The sequence below is a fragment of the Rattus rattus genome, chromosome 2 (genome assembly GCF_011064425.1).
Source record: "Rattus rattus isolate New Zealand chromosome 2, Rrattus_CSIRO_v1, whole genome shotgun sequence".
Lineage (NCBI taxonomy): Eukaryota > Metazoa > Chordata > Mammalia > Rodentia > Muridae > Rattus > Rattus rattus.
The window spans coordinates 179,677,659-179,690,109 of NC_046155.1; the positions used below are offsets into that span (position 1 = coordinate 179,677,659).

The 12,451-nt window shown below is 44.6% G+C and overlaps 1 protein-coding gene across 2 annotated transcripts in view; it reads right to left on the reverse strand.

The window, feature by feature from the left end:
- Positions 1 to 4,288: 4,288 nt before the first annotated feature.
- The window catches only part of Smim17 (small integral membrane protein 17), a 44,355-nt gene continuing 36,192 nt past the window's right edge, over positions 4,289 to 12,451 (reverse strand). For both annotated transcript variants that reach the window (XM_032894611.1, XM_032894610.1), the window contains 3 exons: positions 11,110 to 11,343; positions 8,409 to 8,485; positions 4,289 to 5,007 (listed from right to left, as the gene is read on the reverse strand). In XM_032894611.1, coding sequence (XP_032750502.1) covers positions 4,897 to 5,007; positions 8,409 to 8,485; positions 11,110 to 11,251 — 330 coding nt within the window. In that variant the 5' untranslated portion in view covers positions 11,252 to 11,343 and the 3' untranslated portion in view covers positions 4,289 to 4,896. The remainder of the gene's footprint in view (positions 5,008 to 8,408; positions 8,486 to 11,109; positions 11,344 to 12,451) is intronic.

The window sequence follows — 12,451 nt, forward strand, 5'->3', positions numbered from 1 at the left end:
TACACAGGGAGTTCTAGGCCACTTAGGGCTATGTAATGAAACTCTGTCCCAAATAAACAAAAATTAAGGGTAGACGAAGAGGGGTTTTTGAAGTCCCATTCCCTTTCTGAGGTGCTAAAGGTAGCTGGTGGCTAGTGGGGCAGAGAGAGAGATTTTATTTTTGAAAGGGGTGACCATTGGTAAGTTTTCCATGCTTTCAGGGATAACCACACACATGCACACACACACACACACACACACACACACACACACACACACACACACACACCAAGCATGAACTACGCTAATTGAATTTAGTGGGTTATTTTTTTAAAGACACAAAGTAGGAGATATGATAAAAAAAAAAAAAAATATGTTGTGGGGGTGGAGGAAGCTATAAGAAAGGGAGATGGGAATAACCAAGATGTAGGGAGCCATATTGGATTTGGGCCTGGCCACTTTGTGACTGCATAGCTCAAGGTGGCTACGTGACTCTGGGCTGCATGGCCACAGAGGTTCAACCTTGAAATGACTGCCATACAGACATGAGATTGTTGAACTAAAGCCTCTCCCAGGAAGACCCTGGGAGCAATGACAGGATGTTTTAGCCTGAGCAAAACACCGGATGTCCCTGAGCAGATTCCTGAGAAGGGTTCGACCTTTTCAAAGGACATGTCCCCGGAAGACTGTTGCCTCTTTGTTATAGGAGGACATCTTGCAGTGTAGTGATTCACCTTATATCCTTGGGCACTTCCCAAACTCCCCCACCCTAAGCTTCAGTTCCCGCTTCTATTCCTGCCTCAGAGCTTTAAATGCTGTACATTTCTCTCAATAAACAAGCCCTTGACAACAGAACTTTTGATTGGTCTCCTTCTTCTCTCGCCCCCCCCCCATTTAGGCCCAAGGGTAGCGCCCCTACGGAACCCTGAATAACTGGGTCCCCGCTGGCCCCCGCCAAGATACATTATATACATGTATGACATTTTCAAAAAATAAAAAATAACTAAGGGCTAGGGAGATAAGTCAGTTAAGAATGCTTACTGCTTTTCAAAAAAATTTTTGTTTTGAGAAAGGGTCTCAAAATTGGACCCCAGTTCAATCACCTTGTCCAGTTCCAGTGAATCTGATGCCCTCTTCTGGCAGGTACTACAGACATGTAGTGCACAGACAAAACACTCATACACATAAAAATAAACATTTTTCCAACACACACAAAAAGTAACAGTAAATTCCATGAACTGCTCTTAGAAATCCTCACACTTCAGCAGAGAAGGGGCATGGGAAACATTCTATCTCTCATGTAACTCTTTGTAGCTGTCTAGAATGTGTCAAAGGAGGTTGAGAATTGTGTGGGAGGGATGTGTCGAAGGTATCAGTAGTAGAAGGAATTTGCTTCTCCCTATCTCTGAGCTTGCCTGTGCCCCTCTTAAGCCCTTGTGCATGGCTGCCTCCTCCGGCTGATGTCGAATACTATCCAGGGGGTACAGTGAGTCACAACAGCCACAGAGAAGAGCCACACAGCTTGAGTTACCAGGGCAGAAAATGATACTGCTGGGATTGCCTGGTGGCTGCGATTACCCATTTGGGGACCCCACTAGGCTTACTTGGACCTGAAGACCCCTGCTGAGCTTCCTCCATGAGCGGGGACACTGGCTAAATCCCCACTGATACACACACAAGATCCTGTACATTGTGAGGAGAGCTGCCTCTCCTCACTCACGGACACAGACACAGACACACACACACACACACACACACACACACACACACTAAATAAACAAATAAATAGTTTTTTAAGAAAAAAAGACTCACACACATATACACAAAATATATAAACAAACAAATAAATAAAGTTTTTTTTAAAGAAAGAAAACTCTATATGCTGGTGAGATGGCTCAGCAATTAACAGCACTGGCTACTCTAGTAGAGGACCTGGGTTTGGTTCCCAGAACCCGGAGTGGCTCACAACCATCTGTAACTCCAGTTCCAGGAGGAGTCAACACGCTCTTCTGACCTCTGTAGGCACCTGGCACACATGTGGTACACATACACACATTCAGGTAAAACACTCTACCCACAAAGTAAAATAAATACACCTAAAAAAAAATGAAAAAGAAAATCCACAAAGCAAAACGGTACCGTAGACAGATTCTGTGCACGCCCACGGGGCTTTGAAAAAAGAGAAGGACACTCGTACCAATTTATACTTGACCAGGAGAATTTCAAATTATTGAATTGGCTAAAGGAAATCATTTCTCATGCAATAAAAGAGTCAGAACCTGGTTTAAACTGGCATTTATTGAGTGATTATTATATGCCTGATGTGCTTAGTGTTTTACATATGTCATCTAATCAGCAAGTTATAAGAGTTCCGGATTTGTTAGTATTGAATTATACAATTTGTGTGTAAATAAAACGAATAATAAAAAAAAAAAAAAAAAAAAAAAAAAAACACTGATGAGTTAAAGAACAGATGCAGCAGTCCAAAGCCGGGTGAAGCTGAGCCGCGTCGCTGATGAGGCTGGGTTGACAGACATACATGGAGCTCTAGTCTTCAAGGAGTAGGTGTTCAGCTTTAACACCCATCAAACAAGTATAAAGTCCAGACACGCTCTTGGCCATAGTTGAAGCTTCACAAATGTTTTGGAAGCAAATATACCATAGGTTGCATTCACAGGACAGAAGAATTAGACGGCTCCGTTTCCTTTTGTGTGTGTGTAGGGGGGGATGTATGGATGCAGGGGGGGGGTGGTTGCATCCATGTGAGTATGCATGTGCTCACCCATGCATGTGTTTGTGGAGATCAGAGCAAGACATGATGTCTTCCTCCATTGCTTTCCAACCTGTTTGTTATGTGGATCCCAGGGATTCAAACTCAGGTCTCCATGTTTGCAGAGCAAGCGCTCTTACCCACTGAGCCATGTCCCCAGCCCCACAGACCTACAAAAATAATGTTAGACAGAAAACAAACTAAACCACTGGATTTTGACGCATCTACTAGGGCTGCTACAAAAAAACTGTCAAGATAAGCAAGGATGTAGATTATTATATAATGTCAAGACATGGCCAGCGTTATTATATCCAGAAGGGCCTTTCTACTATTAAGTATGTTATTGCAAATACAGAGAGAATGCAAATTAAGTATTCTGCTTAAAATGTGACACAAGAAATATAAGTAGTCAGAACTAAGCATGGTATGTATAGTCTGTAAGTTAACATATTAGAAATAACAAAAGAAATAATAAATACAAATATTTATAATTTTACAAACTAAGAATACATATAAATAAAGCCAAACACTAGATCTTTGGTAAAACAATGATAAAAGCCAGATAGGTGTTTGGTAAAAGCAAATAAATAACAAGGGAGCAACAATGGCAAGTTAAAAGGAAAACAGTGATGGGGAAATGCAGAGAATCTTTTTGTTTAATTATAAAAATAGTGTTCATAATTAAGCTTATAATCTCAAAAGATCTACAGAATGAAGGACTCTCTAGAAGATAAAAGACTATTATAAATCATCAAAATGAATCCAAAAAGTAAAAAAGTATTCATAAGGTACCAAGATAGAATTATCGTAGTAATGGCTTGCGATAATTCAAACTGCTTTCCAAACATCATCTGAGATTTCCCTCTCACAAACCTTGGAATTGATTACCGGTGAATTCTTTTTAAAAAATTAAAAGATTTATTTTTTAACTATATGTATGTGTGTGGGGGAATATGGGTGGGTATGTGCATGTGGGTGTCATGTCCCCTGAGGCCAGCAGGGGGAGTCTGAGCCCCTGGAGCTAGAATTATAGGTAATTGTTCACTGCCTTGATGCCAGGAAGCAAATTGCAAGGGAGGTATGCACTATAAACCATGAAGCCATCTCTCCAGCCACAGTAAATTTTTTTAAGCTGTCAAGGACCTGATATTCCTCAAGCTACAGAAATTATTCAAAAGCATAAAAAATTACTCAGATCTCTCAGTGATGTAAGGTTAAGCCATGAGTCCAAAACTTCACAAAAATAGCACCAACTTAACACATCAAGATAGAGGCAAGTGTGCTCATATAAAAGAGCAAGAAAAGGAAGACTATATGGAAAGACTACACACTGAAGATGCTGTGGGATGGGGCGGGAAAGATAGCTCCACAGTTACGAGATCTGGCTGCTCTTCCAAAGGATCCAGGTTCAATCCCCAGCACCCACACAGTGGCTCACAACCATCTGTCACTCCAGTTTTAAGAGACCCAACACCCTCTTCTGGCCCCCACAGGAACCAGGCACACACATGGTACACAGACACAGAGTCAGGCAAAATGTTAAATTGTACAAGGATAATTTTGTAGAAGACAGAGATGGTTTGACATTGACCCTAAGTTGCACATTTTTTAGCTTCTCTGAAGAGATGTCTTCCAATTCATAATGTCTTACAATTAATTCACATTTTTTTCTTTCTCAGCAGTTTCTTACACAACTTCTCAATAGTGTGCAAAATAATGTTTTTATGATCAATGATGTATTCATTTAAATAAATTTTAGTAATACAGAAACCTCATAATAAAAAGTTTTATGGGGTGGGGGGGGATCTCATAAAGCTATAGACACAGCTCAGCAGTTAAGGGTACCAGAGCTCTGCTCCCAGCACCCATGTCGGGCAGCTCACAATTGCCTACAACTTTAGCTCCAGGGGCTTGATCAAACTCCCTCTGCTGGCTTCTGCGGGTACTGCACTCACAACAACACATATACACACAGACACATAATTAAAACAAATCTTTCGGATAAATAAATTACAAGTAATTATAAACTCATCTCGATGGATGTGAAAGGCATTTCTTAATGCTCGGTATCCATTCCTTGTTTCTAGCCAGGACAGTTTCTTAATGTGACGTGGGATTATGCTTCCATACAGCGGCTTCTGTGGTAGTTAAATGTGGAGCATCATGGGCATCCCAGTTAAAACCAAGAATAGGAACAGCACGCACACTACCAGCACGATGGTGGTTTGCTGTGGAGCCTTGGACCACTCCACAAAGCCCTAAGAGAGGAGGAGAAAGAAAATATCAGCCCTGGAAAGGAAGGAGGTTGACACCATTAACCGCAGGGAAAGGTGACCGTATGACTAAGGGTCTACCAGCAGAGAAGCTGTTGGAGTTTAAACTGCATGGCACAATAACCTGATGTTAGATAAACATGGAGGCAAGCAATGTACCTGTGCTTTGAAGAAAAGAAATTCAGAATAAAGGGTGAAAATTGTGAAGTATCACTGTATAGAAAGACTGAGTATTGTGACACGGGTGTGTGGTTCTTGACCCAACCCCTCTTTTAAATTCCCAACCATCTATCTTATTGTATGAACATTCATTTATAGATATAACAGCAGCTTTGAACTTTTCCCCATGTTTGGGGCATTCATGTTTGCATGTGTATGGGCACACGTATATATTTACACAGGCACGCGTGAGCGTGTATGTGTGTGTGTGTGTGTGTGTGTGTGTGTGTACCTGCGTGTGCACATTTAAATGCCTGTGGAAACACATATATATTTACACGCATGTGTGTGTGCACGGAGCCATATTGGATTTGGGCCTAGCCGTTTTTTGAACTGCAGGGTTCAAAGTGACTAGGTGACTCTGGGCTGTTTGGCCACAGAGACTCACCCCTAAGATGACTGCCTTAAGTCTTAAGATTGTTGAATGAAAGCCTCTCCCATGAATTTAAGGCACAGGAAGATAACATTCAAGGGATGCCTCAGCTCCCTTAGCAGATACCTGTTACCTCCTGAATCAACACCCGATGTCTCCACCGCCTGACCTCATCGTCTACCGCCTGACCTCTTTGCCTCCAGCTATCACTACCTATATCCGCACCTCCCCCTCCTCTGTGTTTCACAAAGGACACTCCCCCTACCTGAAAGCCTTAAAAGCTGTAACGTTCACCCCAATAAACGAGACCTTGACAACAGAACTTTTGCTTGGTCTCCTTCTTCTCTTCACCCCCATTTTGGCCCACAGGTAGAAAGCCTCTTAGGGACCCTGAATAACTGGGTCCCTGCTGGCGGGGACGTGTGTGTGTGTGTGTGTGTGTGTGTGTGTGTGTGTGTGTGTGTGCACGTGCGTGTGCACATTTAAATGCCTGTGGAAACCTGAGTCAACATTAGCAATCTTCCTTAGTTGATCTCCACCTTATACATTGAGGCAGGGGCTCTCAATCAAACCCAGAACTTGGTGACATAGGCTAGTGTAGTTAGGTTACTTGCAACAGGGACTCCCCAGTCTCTACCTTCCACATTCAGAGTGCTAGAATTACAGGCAGATGCCCACATGCACCCAGCATTTACATGGGTTCTGAAAATCCAAACTCGATCCTCACTCTTGCCAAGTACTTCTCCTCTGAGCACCGCAAGTTGTTCCTTCAGACCCCCTCCTCTAAAACATGGCTCTGGGCTTCCTTTCTCTCCACCCATAAAAGGGCATCAGCAAGTGCTGTTGGCTTTGCCTTCGAAGCATTTCCACAGTTAACCACTTTCTTTTATTCCTATTACTGTAGCCAAAAACATTGCCACATCATCCTATCACTACAGACAACTGTTTCCCTTCTTTTTTAAAAAAAATCCGTTTTAGTTTTATAAACTTTTACTTTTAATTTTTTTATTGTATATAGGGGAGGGCATCTTGCCTGCGTGTATGTCTGTGTCCTGTGTGTATGCCTGGTGCCCCGGGAGGCCAGAAGATGGATTCAGGTCCTCTGGGGTTAGCGTTACAGATGGTTGTAAGCTGCCATGTGGGTGCTGGGGACTGAACCTTAGTCCTCTGATTCAGTTGAAGTTAAGACTGGTGCTCTTAACTGTTGAGCCATCTCTCTAACCCCAGATTTATATTAAATTACATGTGTATGTGTGCCTGTTGGTGGTAGTGGGTTCTGTCCACATAAATGCAGTACCCACAGAGGCCGGAAGAGAGCATTGGATCTCGTGGAGCTGGAGTTATGGGTGGCTGTGAGGTATTTGACACGGGTGCTGGGAACAGAACTCAGATCCTCTGGAAGAGTGGAAATCACTCCTAACCACTGAGCCATCTCTCCAGCCTCAGATACCTGCTTCTTAATACTCAAACTCCTTTTTCTCTTCCCAGGTCAGACAGTGCTTGTTCTGGTCTACTTCTGGATATCTCCACAGAGTCCTGCCTCGCGTGTTTGTTCACAGACAGCAGAGTTGTTCTGGGAGGCTGTGGAGGCTTCGGGAGATAGGGAAAGCTGAGGGAAGTAGATCCGGGGTAAACCTATGCAAAGCCCTGATTCCCCATTGTTTTGCTTCCTCGTTTTTTGCCCCCTAAATCATGAGCCGAAGTAAATCTTGCCTCTCATGCATCATCAGGTGTTGTGGTAGCAATGACAGGAATGCTCACTAATACGTTGTTTCTTCTAAAGTTGAAGTAAATTTGAAAATGACCAATATGCATTAACATGTTTGCGTGTTTTCTGTATGGCCCTATTTAAATAAACCTTTTTTTACTTTATATCCAGATCAAAGCTTCCCTCCCCCCTCTCCTCCTAGTCCCTCCTTCTCACCTCCATCTTCCCACTCCCCCTTTCCCCTTCCCCCTTCCATTTCTCCTCAGTGAAGGGGAAACCTCCCATAGATATCAATCTGCCTTGGCATATCAAGTTGCAGGAAGTTGCAACTGAAATGTAAATTAATTGACTGATTGATTGAATAATTAATGGAAAAACATTTTAAATTATTTTTTGAGACAGTCTCATGTAGCCAAGACTGACTTCAAACTCACTACATACTCAAGGATGATCTTTGAGCTTCCTATTTCCTGCCTCTACTCCCTAAGGGCTGGGTTACAGATTCATGTTACGCAGGAGATCGAACCCAGGGTATCAGTGGGAGAGAGTGACTGCATGAAGGGGTGGGTGGATGGGTAGGCAGGCATATGGATGGATGCATGCATGGTATTATAGGTGGGTTGGCGGGTGGGTAGATGAGTGAGTGGATGGATGGATGAGTAGGGTGAGTGAATGGATGGGTTGATAGGTAGATAGATGAGTGGACAGGTGAGCAGGTGAATAAATAATGGATGGATAGATGGGTGAATGGGTAGATGAATATATGAGTGGCATAGGTGAATGGGCGGGTGTGTGGATGGATGGATGAATGGATGGATGGATGGATGGATGGATGGATGGATGGATGGATGGATGGATGATTGTGAGTGGAAAGCTATGGGTGGTTTGTGTCCATAGAGATACACACATATCATATGGGGACCCTCCACTATGTCTGATCACCACAGGAATGTGGAATATCTCCCACAAGAGAGCACTTGGAACTTCTGAGCAGAGAAGTCATTCCAGGCTGAGGAATGAAATGTAAGAACTCACTGAGATCTTCAAGGTAACATTTATAACAAAGGAAATAATCCCTATACACACCTGAGAATCCTCTGACTCCTCATCTTCCTCCACTGAGCTCCACTCCTGAGACAGCCCAGTCTCTTGAGAAGACAGATCTGTGAAGCAAAGGAGCAGAGAAGAAAAGGGTTGTGGATGAGCAACCAGACTCGGGGGTCAGCTCCCCAAGCTCTCTCCATGGCGTCCAACGACCTGACACGTTTAAACACACACACACACACACACACACACACACACACACACACACACACACACACACACACCAGAAGGAGAGAGAGAGAGAGAGAGAGAGAGAGAGAGAGAGAGAGAGAGAGAGAGAGAGAGAGAGAGAGTGTACGTGTGTGGCTAATAACACTATCAGGCCTGAATTCTGATCCTACAGCTGACTATATGACTAAAACTGGGCCATCTGATGGGCTCCTCCGTTCACCTGTCCGGAAGGTAAAAGTTCCCTAATGGGCTTCCAGCTAAGATCTGAGTGAGGCAACAAAGAGAAATTATTCCAGGATCTTCCCTACCTTCCACAAGAGAAACTTCCAGGGAAGAATTCCCCACACAGTTACTACCCATGCATCCTTCTCAATCCTGAGCTGAATGAAGTTAGCAGAGATTGTTTTGTTTTATGAAACTCAGGTTGGCCTGGAAACCTCTCTCTGAGCCAGGTGAGCCTCACACGCATGAGCAATTCTCCTGCCTCAGCCTCCTAAGTACTGGATTACAAGAGTCAGTCACCATGCCCAACTTAGAGTCTACTTTTTTTTTCTGTTAACACTTTGAGGGGTGAGTGGAGGCACACACCATAGCACACGTGTGTAGGTCAGTGGGAATCAGTTATCTCCTACCATGTGGAGGTCAAACTCAGCCCGTCAGCCTTAATAGCCAGCATCTTTATCCACTGATCCAGCATGTTGGCCCAGGGGTCTGTCTTAACTGATCTCTTACCTTTCACCTTTGACTTCCTAAGCCAACCTATGTTCTAGAAAGCAGCTAAAAACAGGCTTGATGCCCTCAATCCATCTGACATTTAAGCTGCATAATTATTAGAATAAGGGCCTGAATCATTTGTTGTGGGTTTAACAACACACTGTGACCTCTGCCCATTCATGTTCTTGTTAGTAACTTCATTTGTGGGTTCCCTATCTAAGATAAGTAGGTAGGGGTGCCTGTGTGTGTATGTGTGTGTGTGTCTGTGTGTGTGTCTGTGTGTGTGTGTCTGTGTGTCTGTCTGTGTGTGTCTCTGTGTGTGTGTGTCACTGTGTGTGTTTCTCTGTGTGTGTCTCTCTGTGTGTCTGTGTGTGTCTGACTGTCTGTCTCTCTGTGTGTGTCTGTGTGTGTGTGTGTGTGTGTGTGTGTGTGTGTGTGTGTGTGTGTGTGTGTCTGTCTCTCTGTGTGTGTCTGTGTGTGTGTCTGTGTGTGTGTGTGTGTCTGTGTGTGTGTGTGTCTGTCTGTGTGTGTGTCTGTGTGTGTGTCTCTGTGTGTGTGTCTCAGTGTGTGTGTGTGTGAGAGTGTGTGTGTGTGTCTATCTGTCTGTCTGTGTGGGGGTGTCTCTGTGTGTGTCACTGTGTGTTTCTCTGTGTGTGCCTCTGTGTGGGGGGTGTGTGTGTGAGAGTGTGTATGTGTCTGTCTGTGCGTGTGTGTGGGGGGGTGTGTGTGTGTGTGTGTGTGTATCACTGTGTGTGTTTCTCTGTGTGTGTCTCTGTGTGTGTGTGTGGTGTGTGTGAGTCTGTGTGTGTGTGTCTGTCTGTGTGTGTATGTGTCTGTCTGTGTGTGTATGTGTCTGTGTGTGTGTGTGTGTGTCTGTCTGTGTGGGTGGGTGTATCTGTGTGTGTCTGTGCTTGTGTGTGTGTCTATGTGTCTGGGGTGTGTGTGTGAGAGTGTGTGTGAGAGTGTGTGTGTATCTGTGTGTGTGTCTGTGTGTGTGTCTCTAAGTGTGTGGGGGGATGAGTGTGTGTGGGTGCACCCATGCACGCAGGCACGCACGTGTGCGCACATGCATGTGTGTTATATCTCCACGTGGAGTTTCATACAATCACATAGGATCATCAAGCTGCTAGCAAAGGCTTAAAAGTGCCTAGGAGGGCTGGAGAGATGCTCAGTGGTTAGAAGGGCTTGAGGGATGCTCAGTGCCTAGGAGGGATGTGAGGATGGATGAATGGAGAGATTCTCAATGGTTAAAAGCAACCACATCAAACATAAATGCCTTTAACTCCAGCTCCAGAAGATCTTGTGCCTTCTTCTGGCCTCTGTGGGTACTTGCATACACTTTCTCATAGACACACACACACACACACACACACACACACACACACAATTCTTTTTAAGTTTAAGTGTTTGGGTATCCCAGCATTCCCTGTCCTCACTACTCTCCAAGGACCCAGGAGAACAAACCTCTTGGAGACACAAGGCTCGAGTATTCCAGTTAGTCAACCAAGCTATGTGTGAAGAAAGCCATCTAAGAAACAGCTCTGCCAGCTCCCTATGACCCCACAGGCATGTGCAAAGCAGACAACAGGAGAAATGTCCCCTGAGGTCACGTCAAACTGCTGACCTACAGAAGTATAAACCCATAGATGCGTGTTGCATAATGTGACTAAATGTTATGCAGAGAAAAAAATGACCAGTTCAACATCCCACAAGTCAGTGAGTGACCGAATGGATGTTCAGCTCCTCCTAAGCTCTGCAGAGAGCATCTCCCTTGCCCAGCTCCCACAGGACCCCTCACCTTTCTCATCACTGTCACAGCTGGAGGCCCCGACCTCCACAGCCTCCCAGTCCTTGGGGAAGGTGGAGTGGCATGGCTTCTCCCAGGCCTTGCTGTCCCGAGGCAGTAGTCCCTGTGTCTGCTCAGTCCTGAGGCTCTGCATCTCCTCAGGGGGAGGCGTGGCTTTTTTCTTTTTACTTCTCCTGCTTCAGTGTCCTGTGGGTGTCTTCAGGTACAGGATTCAAAACCTAAGGACTGACAGACAGTGGTCATACAGTGAAGGGTGCTAGGCAAGGTGCTGAATGTTAGAAAGACAGCAGGGGCCCGGAGAGGTGGTTCAGTGGTTAAAAGGGAAGGGTTTATTTTTGACTCACAGTTTGAAGAAGCAAGCTATCACTGGGTGTGGGGAGGGGCATGCTGCAGGAGCATGAAGCAGCAGGGAGCATTGCGTGCACAATCAGGAAGCAGAAAAATGGCGGATGCTAGTGCTGGCTCACTTTCTCCTCTTTATTCAGCCCTGTACCCCACTCCCTGGACTGCAGGAGTCATTCATGGTGATGTTTCCTAATCAGTTAAACCAGTCTGGAAACATCTTCATAGATATAGCCAGAGGGTTTCCATGGTGATTCTAAATTGCCATCATAGCTGGTGATTTAGATGACAAGATTAACCATCTTGGTGGCAGATTCCAAGCAGTGTGCTATGAAACAAAACAATACTTATTGAAGAAAAATCTAGAAAGTGTATGTGGGCTTGGGATTTGATGAAACCCAGTGTGTGTTACAGACTTTATTGATTGTAGGGGTGGCATACAGAAATGTAAAGAAATGTCTGTCTGCCTGCCTGCCTATTGGTTTGTCTGTCTGTCTGTCTGTCTGTCTATGACAAGGTCTTGTTATATAGACCAGGCTAGCCACAACTTTCTGTATAGCCAAGTCTTGACTCCAAATCACAATACTCGCATCTCAGCCTACAAAGTGCTGTGATTACAAGTGTTTGTCACCACACCAGGAATACCCAACTTTGTTTTAAAGGTGTTCTTGAAGTAGTTAGGGGAAAATTGGTGTGATGGCTACAGAAACACTTTTGCAAAGATAGACACCTCATGATAACAATTATACACTGGGATGGTCAGCTTTATCAGCTTGACATGACATAGAACCGCCCGGGGATAGAGTACTAGCGAGGGAGGGATGGTCTACATTGGGTTGGCCTATGTGCATGTCAGTAGGGGATCATCTTCGTTAACTGAGTGGGAAGATCTAGCCCACTGTAGGTGACACCATTCCCTAGGCAAGGGTACCAAACTGTGTAAGAATGGAGAAACTGAGCTGAGCATCATCAAGCAAGTGAGCACGCAATG